We start from the raw sequence: 15784 nt of genomic DNA on the forward strand, positions 1-15784 counted from the left end.
TTTAGTGTATGATGTTAATGTTAAATCAAGTATAATAAATGCTACTCAATTAAATTATTCTCATTAGAGACAACTTTTTTAACACAAATATTTATATTATCTGTGTAAAATGACAAAAAATTAAAAGTGATAAACATTGACATATGTCATTTAAGAATTCCGAATTCCGATATAACCTATTACGTGCCGTTTAATTTCTCGTAATTTAGAAATAATTATATTATGGCGTCGCTAAAAGTGTATTCAGTGGGTAGATTAGCGAAATGCATAACAGATTCTACGTTAAGAAATTTACGAACGACTTATTACAGGTAAACGTTGCGCAACTTTTGCTCCAACCTCAAACTTGGTTATCGGCAGTTCTAAGCGAACTTTTTTAAATATTTCATTAGAAATATTATGAATTTTCCAAATTCGCATAATGTATTTTATATTTTCCCCCTCTTAACGTATTAAAATATGATTTTTATTCCTATAAGAAATTTCATCATCCACTTGTAGAAAGTAAATAAAACAGAAATCATTTAATAAATTGTGTTTATTCCTATAAAATTAATGTATAAAACATGATTTTCCGATTGAAAGTAACTGTACTATGAGTCTATAATGTTAAATACTTATGTGTAATTTTGAAATTATCCTTAAAATGTTAAAAGACCTATTACATAAAACAAAAAGAGTTAGAGTTCAAATCCTGACTCATTATCAATACATATTATCTATTCTATCCCATTCTTTAATCTTCAAATAAAAAATCGTGTTTACAATGATCTAGACTAATATTATAAAGCTGAACAGTTTGTTAGAACGCGCTAATCTCAGGAACTACTGGTCCGATTTGAAAAATTCTTTTGGTGCTAGATAGCTCATTTATCTATAAGCTATAGGCAATATATCAACATGCTAAGACCAACAGCAGTGGAGCCACGTGGGTGAAACCGCAGGGTGCAGCTAGTTATTAATAAAACTTATTTTCATGCACTTTCAGGAGTTCAGTCCGCTGCTACGGCACAGAAGAGAAGCCAATAGAGAAGGAGGCACTAGTTGACAAGGACGGCAAGCAGCTACCAAGCTCAGTGGAGGACTGTCATAAACAGATTGAGGCACTAAGCTCAGAGTTGAAGACCTTGAAGGATCAGGCAAAGGACTATGAAGTTAGTTTTTGTAGAAAAATTACTGCTCATATGCTTACTTCTAAGTACATAGGGAATGCTTAAAATTAAGATGGCGACTGCTTAAAGCCTACATGTGAAGATATTTTCTTTACTATATTATATCATGTGATAGTTATTGCATTACAACTATATTGTATACTAGCTGCGGTACGCGGTTTCACCCGCGTGGCTCTGCTCCTGTTAGCCTAAACATGATGATAATACATCCTATAGCCTTCCTTGATGAATGGGCTATCTAACACCGAAAGAATTTTTCAAATCGGTCCAGTAGTTCCCGAGATTAGAGCGTTCAAACAAACAAACATCAACTTGGTTGTTGTTTGTATTTTTGAACGCGAGGTGTTTTTTGAAGTGAAACATTTTTATTTTTTAGGCACGTTGAGATTTAAATTTCAAGGTCGCGTCATGTCAATAACACGTCATGATGTGACGGTACTTACTCCATAGAGTAAAGCGTCGATTTTGGCTTTACTTTAAAAGGCTTTGAATCTTGCCAAAGAAGTTTCACTTCTGACCCGTGTGCTTGTTCTTTTCTTAAAGTTATCATTTCTTTCCAGGACAAATATAAGAGAGCGCTCGCCGACGGTGAGAACGTGCGGCGCCGGATGATGAAGCAAGTTGAGGACGCCAAGTCGTTCGCTATTCAGAGCTTCTGTAAAGACCTGCTTGATGTGAGTTAGATTTGATATTTGTACCAATATGATGAAAAAATATTTTTGTTTTGTATTTTTAGTCATAGTTTTATGCTATGTTTTATCAGATTATTTGCTATTGTTTATACTTTTTAGTAGGGATGTAACGATACCGATACCGATACCGATATATCGGCCGATATAATCGGCAAGCCGATATATCGGTATCGCCGATTATAAAACAACCGATACCAATATCAAACAATTAAAAAAACCGCGCCCAATGAACGATGCGGGAGGCCGCCCGCGCGTGCGCACTTTGTTTTTTGAAAAAACTCTACCAATAGTAAACTTTTATTAGGAACTGATTGTATGTGTATAACTTAAAGTTTAACTGACTGCAAAATAATAATACTAAAATAAATGGTTTTCTTGTTTTTTGATTTGGCATTGTTATTTAAAAGAATACGATTTACAGTTGAGTCTCTGTTAAATGTTGGTAACTTTTATGCATAATTCACTATTTATTTTTCTACCAAGCCATCGATATCGGTATTGGTATCGGTATCGCCGATATTTGATTACAAATATCGGTATCGGTATCGTATCGGCAAAATCATGTATCGTTACATCCCTACTTTTTAGGTTGTATATTATTGTATTTTTAGCCATAATTTTGTATTTCGTGGGCTATCTATAGTCCTTTCCACCTAAGATGATTTCTGTGACACATCGATTTTTGACACGTGTAGAGATGTCGGTTACTGAAATCGTATCAATTGTTTCCGATAATCGATAATATTCTATATGGAAATGAAATCGATTTGAATAAAGCACCAAAATTAGTTTTTTCGGCATTTCGCCAACAATTAACTAAGGAAACTTAGCAAACAACAGCAACAAAAAGTCAACAATAACAATTAGTAAAAATAACAGAATACCACGTAAAGTATCAATATAAAAATGCAACTTGTATACAAGGCTGACGCTCTCGTACAGACGATTGACTCGATTGACAAACGATCACAAGATGGGCGCCGATTATATGATTTTCCAACTCTATGATTTTTCAACGATCCATTTCATGTACACGAATTGCGTAGATATTATATTTTTGTGTTATTTTATTTTATTTTTCATTATATTAAACTAAACAATACTGTTTTTGATTTATAAGCTTAAGATGCTTCATTTTTATATTTTTGGTAATAATGCCGCCATAAAATAAAAATATTATGCACTGAAATTATTTTGACTTTTTAAACATAAAATACGTAATTCGGAACACGATGAAGTGTCACAGGAATCATCCTAAATGAAAAGGACTATAGTTAGCGGACGGCGGCGAATTTTTACTACTACTGTTATCAATTTAAGTCGAAAATTACTGAACCGATTTGAAAAATTGTTTCACTATCAGAAAGCTACATTATTCCCTCATGTCATTAGCTATATTTTATTGTACTTCTAGCCATATTTCCTTATTTTGTGGGGTATCTAGGTAGCGGATACCCTCTCAGTGGCCGCTGAGAGCGTGCCGGCGGAGGGCGCGGGGAGCGGGGCGGAGGGCGGCGCCGCGCTGCGCTCGCTCGCCGACGGGCTGCGGCTCACACGCGCGCAGCTGCAGCAGGTGAGCGGGGGGAGGGGGGTTAATTATTTATTATTGAAGTGAAACTTCTTTATCGGGGTTTGGAAAAAAATTCAGTGTAACATTTTTCCGTTACGCGCCATCTTTTTCTTATCCCTACCACGCGTGATTCGGCGTATTTCTGTAAAGTTGAATATAGTAAATTATTTTTTGAAAAAAAAAGGTCATAAAGAAGTTTCACTTCTTACGTGTGTACACTAGTACACGCACAATTTTTTTTTATTTAACTCTTTAATAGTTGTACAAATAAGAAACCTTAGAACTACTTACAGATAGAACAGAGTACAACTCTTAATTCACCCATAGTCGGGTATAGGCCTCCTCATGTTTTTTCCATTTTTTGCGTTCTTTGGCCAGACGCATCCAAGATTTACCCGCTGTTTTAGAGATATCGTCGGACCACCGCGCTTTCGGTTTGCCTGGCTTACGAGTATAACTATTATGGCGGCCTTATCACTTCGTTTTGATCGGGGTTAGTGTGTGGGGGGGGGTACGTTGGGTCGTTCCATCACGTTGCGAAGGTTATGGAAATAGTTGTGGACTGTATAATTTTTGGGGGTTCGTGGTCGAAATAAAACCCTTCCTTCGACACACATAAGTACATATATTTTCTCTTTACAATTACAATTCCTAATCACTATTACTTATTAACTACTTGTCTGTAATAAGGACTTGCTCTAACTGATCACTATTAGAAAATTCGGGCTATTTATATGCGTCGCCGGCGGGGAGATTCAAAGCGGCGGCGGCATCCAAAAGGCGGCGAGACTCAAAGCGGCGGCGGCATCCAAAAGGCGGCGAGACTCAAAGCGGCGGCGGCATCCAAAAGCGGCGGCGGCTGTCTTGTATGTGCCGCCTAGGCCACGCCTCCTCCACGTGTAAACGCAATGCACGTGGCGTACTGAGTACAGCGCGATAGGCGAAACCGCGGTGCGCCTCGTCGAAACCGCGGTGCGCCTCTCTTCCACGTGCAGCGTTAATATTCCGCCCCATACACGTGGAGCCGCTGCGCGGGGAGCCCCGTTACCGCCTGCGTGTGCTCGTCCTTTACAGTCCTCCCCCCGGCGTAGCTTGCGTAGCCTCCTTCATCACGACGAGCTTGCTGACGGGGCGTCTGAAGATCCCGCTCTTTGTCTTCACTTCGGCTACCCGCACAGCGTCGTCCGGCCCGGCGTGAACGCGCACCACGACCCCCATGGGCCATGTGTTGCGCGGCAAGACGTGGTCCACGATGATGACCACGTCACCTTCCTCGAGGCGTCGCGTGTCCTTTCGCGCCTCCCCCCGTGGCACGAGCGTCGGTAGGTACTCCTTGATCCATCTGCGCCAGAAGTGGTCGGCGAGCGCCTGGCTGGCGCGCCAGGTCCGTCGGTCTGCTTCGTCGCACGGCCCCGTCGTCGGCAGTCCCGTTGAGGAGCCCAACAGGAAGTGGTTGGGCGTGAGGGCTTCGGGGTCGTCTGGGCTCACGCTTACGTGAGTCAGCGGCCTCGCGTTCACCGCGAACTCCGCCTCGGTGAGTAGAGTTCGCAGCACCTCTTCTGGCGGCGCCTTCTCCCGTAGTGTCGCGCCGAGCGCGGTTTTCACCGACCGCACCAGCCGCTCCCATGCACCGCCTTGATGCGGCGCACCCGGCGGTATGTAGCGCCACTCCATCCGATGGCGCAGAGCTTCTTCTTGTAGCGCCGGCGCCCACTCGTTGTACGCCTTCTTCAGTTCTTGATCAGCACCCCTGAAGTTTGTTCCGTTGTCCGAATACATCAGACGAGGCCACCCTCTGCGCGCTGCCATCCTTCTCAGCGCCATGATGGCTGAGTCCGTTGACAGAGATGCGACGAGCTCCAGGTGCACGGCGCGCGATGTCAGGCATGTGAACAGCGCGCCCCATCTCTTCTCTCTTCTTCGTCCGATCTTGACCATCATTGGCCCGAAGTAGTCGACCCCGCAGTTGGTGAAGGGTCGGTGGAACGGGTCGAGGCGAGCGCGCGGCAAGTCCCCTTTGGCTGGGACCTGCGGCATTGCTCGGCGTACTCGGCACAGCGCGCAGTTCTTCTCCACGGCGCGCACTGTAGGCCGCAGGTGGATGACCCAGTAGCGCTGCCTCAGGTCGTTGGTGATGCGCTCGCGGTTGGCGTGTCCGGCGGCACAATGTTCCTGTAACACTATTAGTCTGGTTATTCTGTGCCGGCCGTCGAGGATTACCGGCTTCTTCATTGTGTCGGGTGCCGTGGCTGCGTTTATGCGGCCCCTTACTCTCAGCACGCCGTCTTCCATTACCGGGTCCAATTTGTACAGTCTACTGGATCTGTTGATGGGGCGCGCGTCCTTGATTCGCTTTATGTCTTCTCCAAAGCTGTCGTTCTGTGCGCGCTGTACCAGCAGTCGTTCGGCTTGCTCCAGGTGGCGACATTCTAGTCTCGTCGCCGTGTGTCTGATGCGTATGTCAATGAATGCGAGCACCCTTGCTGTTGCTCCCACCAGTGTGCGGAATTTGGAGAAGCGCTCTGGATCCGGCAGCCATTCCATCTTCCGTGGCAGCTCGCTTACATGCAGTACATCAGCCTCGTCCGTAGTTTCTCGTAGTTCCTTCTCCGTGGGCCACTGGTCCTCCGTCTTTGTCAGGAATTCTGGACCCTGGAACCATCGATCATGTCCCGTGGTGAAACTTAGGCGGGTGGCGTCGTCGGCAACGTTTTCATGAGTCGGCAGCCACCGCCACTCTTCCCTTTGTGTTAGTTCTCCAATCTCACCGAGGCGATGCGCGACGAACGGCGTGTATCTCTTTGCATCGTTGCGCACCCAGTGCACCACCGTCGATGAGTCTGTCCAAAACCAAGTACGAGATATGTCATACCTGTGCTCTCTTCTTATCTGATCAGCGAGTCTGGCGCCGATCACCGCCGCCTGCAGCTCTAGGCGCGGGATTGTCTGCGCGCGCCGTGGTGCCACCTTTGCTTTCGCCGAGACGAGTTTCACTTGTATGCTGCCGTCCGTTCGCCGCATACGCCAGTACGCCACGGCTGCATACGCTTGTTCACTGGCGTCGCATAGCACGTGCAGCTCGATGTCTTCGACGTTGTTCGTTGCGTAGCATCGCGGCAAACGTAGCGCGCCGACTGCTTCCAGCTGCGCCAGCCAGCCCGCAAACTGCTCGCCCTCTTCCTCAGGTATTGGTTCGTCCCATGAAATCTGGAGGCGCCACAGGCTCTGCAATATGATTTTAGCACGGATGGTGAAATAACTTAAGAGGCCTAGTGGGTCATAAATTGACATTACCGCACTTAATGCTTCGCGCTTGGTCGGTGGGCGCTTGCGATCTCGCACCTCCACCGGTACCCTGTTCATTGCTGTGTTGAATCCTAGCGCGTCTTGCTCGGCGTCCCAAATTAGCCCGAGGATCTTCGGGGCTGGCTGCGCTCCTCCCAGCTGCGTTGGTGTGCTGGCGTGCAGTTCCCGTGGCACGTCCCTCAGCACGCTCCTGTGGTTGGCGTTCCATCCTCGTAGCTTGAAGCCTGCCGCCGCGTGCACCGTCCGTATTTCTTCGATTGCTTGTCTGGCTTCCTCTGCGTCGGCGTAGCTCACCACCAGATCGTCCATGTAGTGGCTCTTCGTTATCGCTTCCAACGCCATTGGATACTGTTCTGCGTGCTGCTGCGCATTATGATTACGGATGTAATGCGCCATAAACGGAGAGCTCGCTGCACCGAATATCATGGACGTCATCTTGTAGTGCTGTGGCGGCGTGTCGCGTCGGCTCCCCCTCCATAAAAACTGCTGCGCTGGCTGGTCTTCGGGTCTTATTTTTACTTGTAGGAACATCTCCTCTATATCTGCCGTGACTGCCACTGCCTTTTCCCTGAATCGAAATAATATACCCGGCAGTGATAGTAGCAAGTCTGGGCCCTCAAGCAGTTCGTCATTTAAACAAGTCCCGTGGCTTTTGGCTGCCGCATCGAAAACCAATCGCTGCTTCCCTGGCTTGTTGGGATTGGTCACAGCGAAATGTGGCAGGTACCAGCACACGCTGCTCTCGCCTTCACTGCCATCGCATGGAACCGCATACCTTTTCTCAAATAAGTTGTTCATCTGCTTGGTGTACTCGGCTGCGAATTCCGGCGCGGCGTCCATCTTGGCTTCAATCTTCAGAAGTCTCCGCAGCGCGGCATTGTAGCTCGGCGGCATGCGGACATTATCTCTCTTCCATGGCAGGCCGATTTCATACCCGCCCGGCGTCTTCTTCGTAGTCATCTCGACGATTGACGTTGCTCGTCGGTCGGCTTCACCTATGCGCGGTCTACTGGCTATGTTCAATGATTCTATCTTGAAGTGTTCTTCCACCAGGTTGTGTAGCCGTAGGTCCGCTTGCTGCTGTTCTCGGACGTGAAGCACGCAGTCCCTTTCGACGATCATTTGACGCGGCGTTGTTCCATGTATCACCCAGCCGAGATTTGTCTTGGAGGCGGCAGGTTCGTCGGCGCCGCCCGTCCGAAGTTCTCTTGTCACGATATGCTCCCAGTGGTCGGTACCCACCAGGACACCCGCGCGTGCTTGTTCGTAACATACCTCATGTTCCGGTATGTCGCGCAGGTGTCTGTACCGAAGCAGGGAACCCGGGATGGACTGCTGATGCAACTGTAGCTTCTTCATCGTGCGGGCGCGCAGGTCGTGTAGTGTCCCGTCGCTCTGCCCCCGCAGCTGCACATTCACCAGTCGACTTCCTTCTTCAATCTGCTCCATGTTCGCCCCGTGGATGCGGAGCGGCGTGGCGGGACCTTCGGCGCCGATCTGTCGCGCCAGGTCCTCATCAATGAGGGTGATGGTGGAGCCCTCATCGAGCAGTGCGTGCGTCGATACCTCCCCCCGTGGGCCGACGACGGTAACTGGACACATCTTCAGCAGGACGGCGCGGGGCGGTGCGGTTGCGCGGTCAGCAACCGCCATGACGGTTTCTTCGGTCGACGCAGCAGGCTCTTCTCTTCTTACGTCGTGCAGTGATGAATGATGCGGGCGGCGGCACTGGTTCACGCCGCATGGTTTCGCTCGACAGTAGATGCGCCGATGTCTCTTCGCGGCGCACTTGAAGCAGGCGCCCTTTTCCCTCACCAGCGCCCACCGCTCATCCACCGACAGCTTGGCGTAGCGCGGGCAGGCAACCATGGTGTGGTCGCGCCCGCAGCACAGGCAGAAGTCTTCTTTCTTCTCTTCTTTCTTCTCTTCTTTCTTCTCTTCTTTCTTCTCTTCTTTCTTCTCCTCTTCATCACCACTGCTGGAAACTATGGCGTATACTGCCGACTTCCTTCTTGGTGGAGCAGGTCGCACTGCCGCTGCTGCCGCTGCTGCCGTGGTGTCTCTGCGCGCTGGCGCAGTGCTGCTCGTCGGCGCGTATGTGTAGCGGAGCGCCTGGTCCGCCTCTCTCATCAGGAAGCGGGACAGCACCACAATTTCCGGATCTGCCGTACCTTCCTGTGAATATGCATAGTCGCACCATCTGGACCGCAGGTGCGGACTTAGTTTGTCCAATATCTCCCTTGCTAGCATAGGATTGTATAAATACCCTTTCCTATCTATGGTTTGAAGTATGCATACCACGTTCTGTACCTTCACAGCGAAGCTGTTGATGTCCTTGGCCGCTGCTCCAGGTCGCGGCAGCTTCCTCAGGTCCTCCATGGCCCTGTCGATAATTATCTCGGGCCTCCCGAAGCACTGCTCCAAGGTTTTCATGACTGCTTCAGGCGATGAAGCAGTGTGAAGCAGCGCTGCCACGGCGTCCCTTGCTTCCCCCTTCAGGCATGTACGCAGCCGCTGGATGTTTTCTGCGTCGGACACTTGGTACATGCTGCTTGTGTCCCGGTAGGCTGCTCGGAACGGCAGCCACTCTTCGATCGCACCTGAAAATATAGGAAGGTCCGCGTGGCGTAGGCGCGGTCGCGCCATCTTCTCTAGGGACGCCGCCAGCTGCTCTATTCCTGTTCGTCTGGTCGGCGTCGGCGATCTTCCTCTTCTCAGTTCGGATCTCTGGTGTCTGTCATCCTTCGGCACAGGATGTGACTGGAGCCACTCGTCCACCTTGTTTCGTTCTTCTGTCGCGGTGACGATATCTTCCGGCAGGTCCTCGTCTTCCTGTATGGCGGACACCTCGAACTGTAAGCGTTTATTTATTAGTTCTTTCTCAATTTGTAGTTCTTTTCTCTGGATAGCGGCGAGTCGCTCTGCCGCTTCTAATTCCGCCGCCTTAATCCGCCGCGCCGTACTCGCCGACGACCGCACCGATCTAGCGGATCTCGCTGGCGAATGCCGTCGCGGTTGCGGCGGGATCTCCATTGTTTCTGTGGCTGACGTCAAGCGTGCGTCAGACGGCGATGCTAACGGGTCCAGCACCAGCCGCCGCATTCGTTCTTGCCGCACACGCTCTGTCTCCTGGCTCCGGTCTTCAACTTCCACAGCGTCACCCTGGCTGCGGGTTACCACCATGCCTAAAGAGGTGACGCACCGCAGGCTTATACTGGCAGACTCGTTCCGCTGACCAGCACCCCTGATTCCCGGCGCGTACCACTAGGTCACCACTGGCGGCCCGTGTCTGCCCGTAAAAAACCTTACGACTCACCTTATTGGACTAGTACCAACAGCGCGGCCCCGTCGGTAGGTACCTGACTCGCCTGGTGACGATCAAAAACACCAGCAGGCTAGTACCAACGTTACCGGTTTGCCGATATTCGTCCCTCGAAGGTGAGCTCGTTGCCGATGTGTACCTCTCTTCGGCAGGATCTGGTCTTCCACGTGCAGCGTTTCTTCCTTGAAGTATCCGGCGCTCGTTGGATCACACGTTGTTATCCGGCGATCGAAGGGTCACACGTTGTTATCCGGCGATCGAAGGACCACACGTTGTTGTGGACTGTATAATTTTTGGGGGTTCGTGGTCGAAATAAAACCCTTCCTTCGACACACATAAGTACATATATTTTCTCTTTACAATTACAATTCCTAATCACTATTACTTATTAACTACTTGTCTGTAATAAGGACTTGCTCTAACTGATCACTATTAGAAAATTCGGGCTATTTATATGCGTCGCCGGCGGGGAGATTCAAAGCGGCGGCGGCATCCAAAAGGCGGCGAGACTCAAAGCGGCGGCGGCATCCAAAAGGCGGCGAGACTCAAAGCGGCGGCGGCATCCAAAAGCGGCGGCGGCTGTCTTGTATGTGCCGCCTAGGCCACGCCTCCTCCACGTGTAAACGCAATGCACGTGGCGTACTGAGTACAGCGCGATAGGCGAAACCGCGGTGCGCCTCGTCGAAACCGCGGTGCGCCTCTCTTCCACGTGCAGCGTTAATATTCCGCCCCATACACGTGGAGCCGCTGCGCGGGGAGCCCCGTTACCGCCTGCGTGTGCTCGTCCTTTACAATAGTCATGGTTATAGCGAGTATAGAAATGAGTTTTAAAATTGTTGTGAGTTTTGGAAATTAGGAGGCATTTTTTATAAAATGATTTATTGGCACATAATAATATGGAAACTGTTTTTTTTTTCTTATTTATTTATTTATTTATTTATTTAACACTTTATTGTGCAATAAACCAGATACATAAAATAAAAGTTTACAATAAACAAAAGCACAAAGGGCGGCCTTATCACTATGCAGTGATTTCTGCCAGGCAACCACGGGGAGAAGGCAAAGAAGCGAGATAATAAATTGAGAAACAGAAGAAAAAAAAAAAAAAAAATTATTGGATTGAGTAGAAGTAATTATATAATACAATAAAATGCATATACAAGATACACACAACATACTATACATTATAATAAACTAATTATATTAATACAACTAAAGACACACATACATACATATTATATAATATACTATATACAAATACATACAAAATAGTAGTAACTATATAATTAAAAATATATATAAATATACTAATACTAGGTACATAAATATAATATACTAATCCGAATTAAAAGCAGTTGAGAGATAATGGTTACGAACTTGATATTTAAAAGAGGATAGGGAAGGAGCAAGTCTAATTTTTAAAGGTAAAGAGTTCCATAACTTGACAGCAGAGACAGCGAACGAACCCGCGTAGAAATGAGTGCGTTGAGAGGGGATAGACAGAATACGTCTATCCACTGATCGAAGAGAGTAGTTTTCACAGTGTAGAAAAATGAAGTAGTTTTTAAGGTAGGAAGGAGAGGAGGGATCAAAGAGGATACGGTAGAGTAATTGAAGGCAGTGGAGGTTACGTCGGAGGCGAATAGGGAGCCACTTGAGCCGTTTGCGGTAGTCAGAGACGTGGTCGAATTTTCGAAGGCCAAATACAAAGCGAATTAAAAGATTTTGTAGACGCTCAAGTTTCTCCATATTCTCAACCGTAAGGACAGGAGAACACACATCCGCATAGTCGAGGATAGGGAAAAGAAGGGATTTAGCTAACATAATTTTAGTTGGGACAGGCAAAAAGTTACGTAGTCGCCGGAGAGTGCCAGAAGCCGCATACACCTTTCGACTGATATCTTGCAGGTGATGAGACCATGATAGCGTTTGGTCGAGTGAAATACCTAAATTTTTAACCACCTTACAATACGGAATTGTGACGCCACCAAGACAGACACTGGGCAACGCACCCCAGTCAATTTCAGAGACGAGATAAGGACTACCAATTATAATCGCATGACTCTTTGCGGGATTGATTTTAAGCCCGAATTCGTCACTCCAATTGACTAAGGTTGCTAGTTCGACATTGATATGGTGGATAGCACTGGGTAAGTTATTGAGTGATGCCTGGGTGTAGATCTGTAAGTCGTCCGCATACATATGGTAGAGAGAAGTGAGGCGCGAGGTTATTTGAAGGCTTATTTGAATTTTTAATGGCTATTCATAGCTTTAAATGAGATAGGATGAAATAGTGTCATACAATTAGAAAAAATATACAATTAAACGCAAAAAAAAAGAATCATACTCATCAACTGTATCAATTTGTGTTTAGGTGTTCGCGAGACACGGTCTGGTAGCGGTGTCGCCGCTCCGGGAGAAATTCGACCCCAACTTGCACGAAGCTTTATTCCAACAGGTAATATTACTTCAGCTTCCTTTTAGACCATTATTAACTAGACGACAACAAGAAACAAAAATATCTCATCAACCTAACCATTTCTTTAAATAGCCCTACTTAATATGATTATGATAACAAACATTAATTTTCTTTTCTATCAGTTTTTTTTAAACACTTGAAACTACCAGAGATCGACGATATGGAACTAAACAATAATAAAGAACATACCAATTTATTTTATTATATTTATTGTTTCCACAGATTTTGTATAAAACAAATAAATATATATTTCATCGTAAAATTTTGATAACTTTGCCACATGCAATATACTTTGACCTAACCTTTTTTTTCACTTCAATACAGGAAGTAGAAGGTGCGGAACCCGGCACAGTAGTAACAGTAAGCAAAGTGGGCTACAAGTTACACGAGCGCTGTGTTCGGCCCGCACTAGTCGGCGTGGCCAAGTGAGGGGTCCCTCGGGGCCCTGCGCTGGGACCGGTGCTGTTCCTTAGCTATAAAAATGGAAAAACAGCAGACACGCGACGAAAAAAACACGATTTTATATCTATAACGCTCCGGGATTTAGATTATATAAGATTTGAAGTTAAAGAAGGTATTTTAACGAGTTTAAGAGAGAAAAAAAGTTTTTTGGTGAATGGTCAGACCGTTTTGGTACTTTCTTTAATTTTAAAGTTGTAATAATGTTATATTATGTTTATTAAGTCCTTAAGTTTTCTATACTTCATAGTACATTCGGTGTGTTTGGTTTTAGTTTTTGTTCGTGTATCTGTATAATATCTTTACAATGTATTCACCACAATATATTTGCAATGTTTTATATAAAATAATAAAAATTTACGGTCTTACTAATAAAATGTTACCCATTCGCTTTGCAATGGATTAGTTATTGCAATAACCTGTCTTGTTTTTATGATTGACGTTTCATGTGAGCAAGAGCAGGACACAGCTTTGGTAGAAATTTATCCATTGTTTAACTTTTTATTAGTAAGGCCGTAAAAATATAGAAATTGCAATGCATTTATATCAAATATAGAATTGTATAAATTTGTAAAATTGTATATTCTTCTAAAGAAACATTTCGATTCATTAATTTCCTTTTTTTAGTTAAAATATGTTAAAAATAATTATTTGTGAACAATTTTAAAATACCAAAAGTAAAGAAACAATAAGACCAACAACAAAACAATAAATAACAAATACAATTATTAATTCTATAATATTATGTATTTATTGTTTCTCAAGATTTTGTATATAAAACATATAAATGTTTATTTTTACACATAAAATTTCATATCATCAGTAAATTTTAGAAAGCCTCACCTAATTTATGAGACCTTAAGTTTAGGCACAAGCCTGGAACCTCATTCGTACTGCATAATAATTTATAATGGCAAATACTTAATATTATTATTTTATATTTTAAAAATATTACAAAATAAATTTAGCTCAAGGGAAGTGGTTTTGTGCCTAGTCTGCCTAAAGCAGGTCTATAAATTTGTGATCACGAATATAAAGCCTCGTATACATGGTAAACATTTGTTGAGCAACAGTTGATCAACAATGTTGCTGGAAACTTTAATATTGTTGCTTATTAATTCTGCAACATACAATGAAGCTAGCAACACTGCAACATTAATCTTTGAAGAAATATCTTGTACATAGAGCTTTTGAGATTTAAGTACATATTGTGTTTGATTTAACGAGAGTATTGTTCATTTGGAAATAATAGGTTTTAACGGATATTAAACGCGATTTATTCGTTGCTAGCTGCTCCCCGCGGTTTCACTCCCGTGGCTCCACTCCTGTTGGTCGTAGCGTGATGATATATAGCCTATAACCTTCCTCGATAAATGGGCTATCTAACACCGAAAGAATTTTTCAAATCGGACCAGTGGTTCCCGAGATTAGCGCGTTCAAACAAACAAACTCTTCAGCTTTATAATATTAGTATAGATATTTAACCCGACGTTTCGAAAACTTACCCTGTGTTTAAGCTTGCTATAAAGTGTTCGAAACGTCAGTTAAAATAATGTAAAAGTCGCATTTAACATCCGTTCAAGGATGTTTTATCTCAAAAATTTTAAGGACATTTTTCTTACCAAGAGAAACACGCTAAAGAATGGGTATATCATGAATGTTGTATTAACTACACGCACAGTTTACAGAACAACAACTGCAAAATTTTGATCAACGTTGTTGCTAAATGTTAACTATAAAAACCATTGAGATAATATTAATATGGAGACGACACCGCCTACATCACTTATGTTCCACTCAACATACGTCATGTGACGTATGTTGAGCGGTATTTTTTAATGGTTTTAAAGTGAAACGCATCAAACATGCCTTCGTGTATGTTACGATATTGCACAAATAATACGGAAAAGTGCAAAGGAATAACTTTCACCGTTAAGTACCTAACTAGATAATAATTTTTAAAACTTAGTTAGAGCAAAAAAATGGCTCACAGATTTTGTTCGTGGTGTCTCCTCCATACGTAGTAATATTATCTCAATGATAAAAACGGGGTTTTGAACCCGCACATGTTGTGTAGGAAACTAATATTTTGTTTTATTCCAAATGAGTTAGATGTAGTTTAGTTTAGACTGTAATTGTGAGGGTGCGTGGATAATTGTTGAATAAAATATTGTTATGTATTTTTGTGTTTCATTTTCTACTAGCTCTCCGCCCGCGGTTTCGTCCGCTTTGTCTTAAACGTAATAAATTATATCCTATACCTTCCTCTTGAATCACTCCTGTCTATAAAAAACGGCATCAAAATCTACTGCCATCCGTTGTAGTTTTAAAGATTTAAGCATCCTGTATAAAGTATACAGGTGAGACCGACTCCTTGACAGTGGTTGACGCGTGAGCGTAGAACCGAGGGGTCCTGGGTTCGATTCCCGGTGGAGACGAAGAAAAAAAATGTCTCGGTCTAGCAGGACATAGAAGGCTGATCACCTATTTGTCCCTAAAGAAAATCGATCAGTGAAACAGATGTATGCATAATGCATCTACCCCTTACCCAAATTGGGGACATGAGACTTCACTTTATAAAGTACTAGAGGTCCGCCCCGGCTTCGCCCGTGGTACATATTTCGCAATAAAAGGTAGCCTATGTCCTTTCTCGGGTATCAAAATATCTCGATACCAAATTTCAAGCAAATTGGTTCAGTAATTTAGGCGTGATTGAGTAACAGACAGACAGACAGAGTTACTTTCGCATTTATAATATTAGTATGGATATCTCACTAATCTGTT

General features: G+C 44.8%; 2 protein-coding genes across 2 annotated transcripts; one reads left to right on the forward strand and one right to left on the reverse strand.

The window, feature by feature from the left end:
• Positions 1 to 144: 144 nt before the first annotated feature.
• Positions 145 to 15180, forward strand: Roe1 (grpE protein homolog, mitochondrial Roe1). The gene is made up of 6 exons (XM_089712687.1): positions 145 to 311; positions 989 to 1154; positions 1733 to 1846; positions 3309 to 3437; positions 12437 to 12520; positions 12866 to 15180. Exons 1-6 carry the CDS (start codon positions 223 to 225, stop codon positions 12968 to 12970), a joined length of 687 nt encoding a protein of 228 aa, XP_089568813.1. The 5' UTR covers positions 145 to 222; the 3' UTR covers positions 12971 to 15180.
• LOC149476099 (uncharacterized) lies at positions 4503 to 9923 on the reverse strand. Its single transcript, XM_089712477.1, has 2 exons — positions 6729 to 9923; positions 4503 to 6641 (listed from the first exon to the last, which is right to left on the reverse strand). The coding sequence occupies exons 1-2, from the start codon at positions 9921 to 9923 to the stop codon at positions 4503 to 4505; spliced, it is 5334 nt and encodes a 1777-aa protein (XP_089568603.1).
• Positions 15181 to 15784: the final 604 nt, after the last annotated feature.

Source organism: Colias philodice, chromosome 29, assembly GCF_061535455.1.
Source record: "Colias philodice isolate Cphi_HAF_F1 chromosome 29, ilColPhil1 Martin Lab GWU primary, whole genome shotgun sequence".
NCBI lineage: Eukaryota > Metazoa > Arthropoda > Insecta > Lepidoptera > Pieridae > Colias > Colias philodice.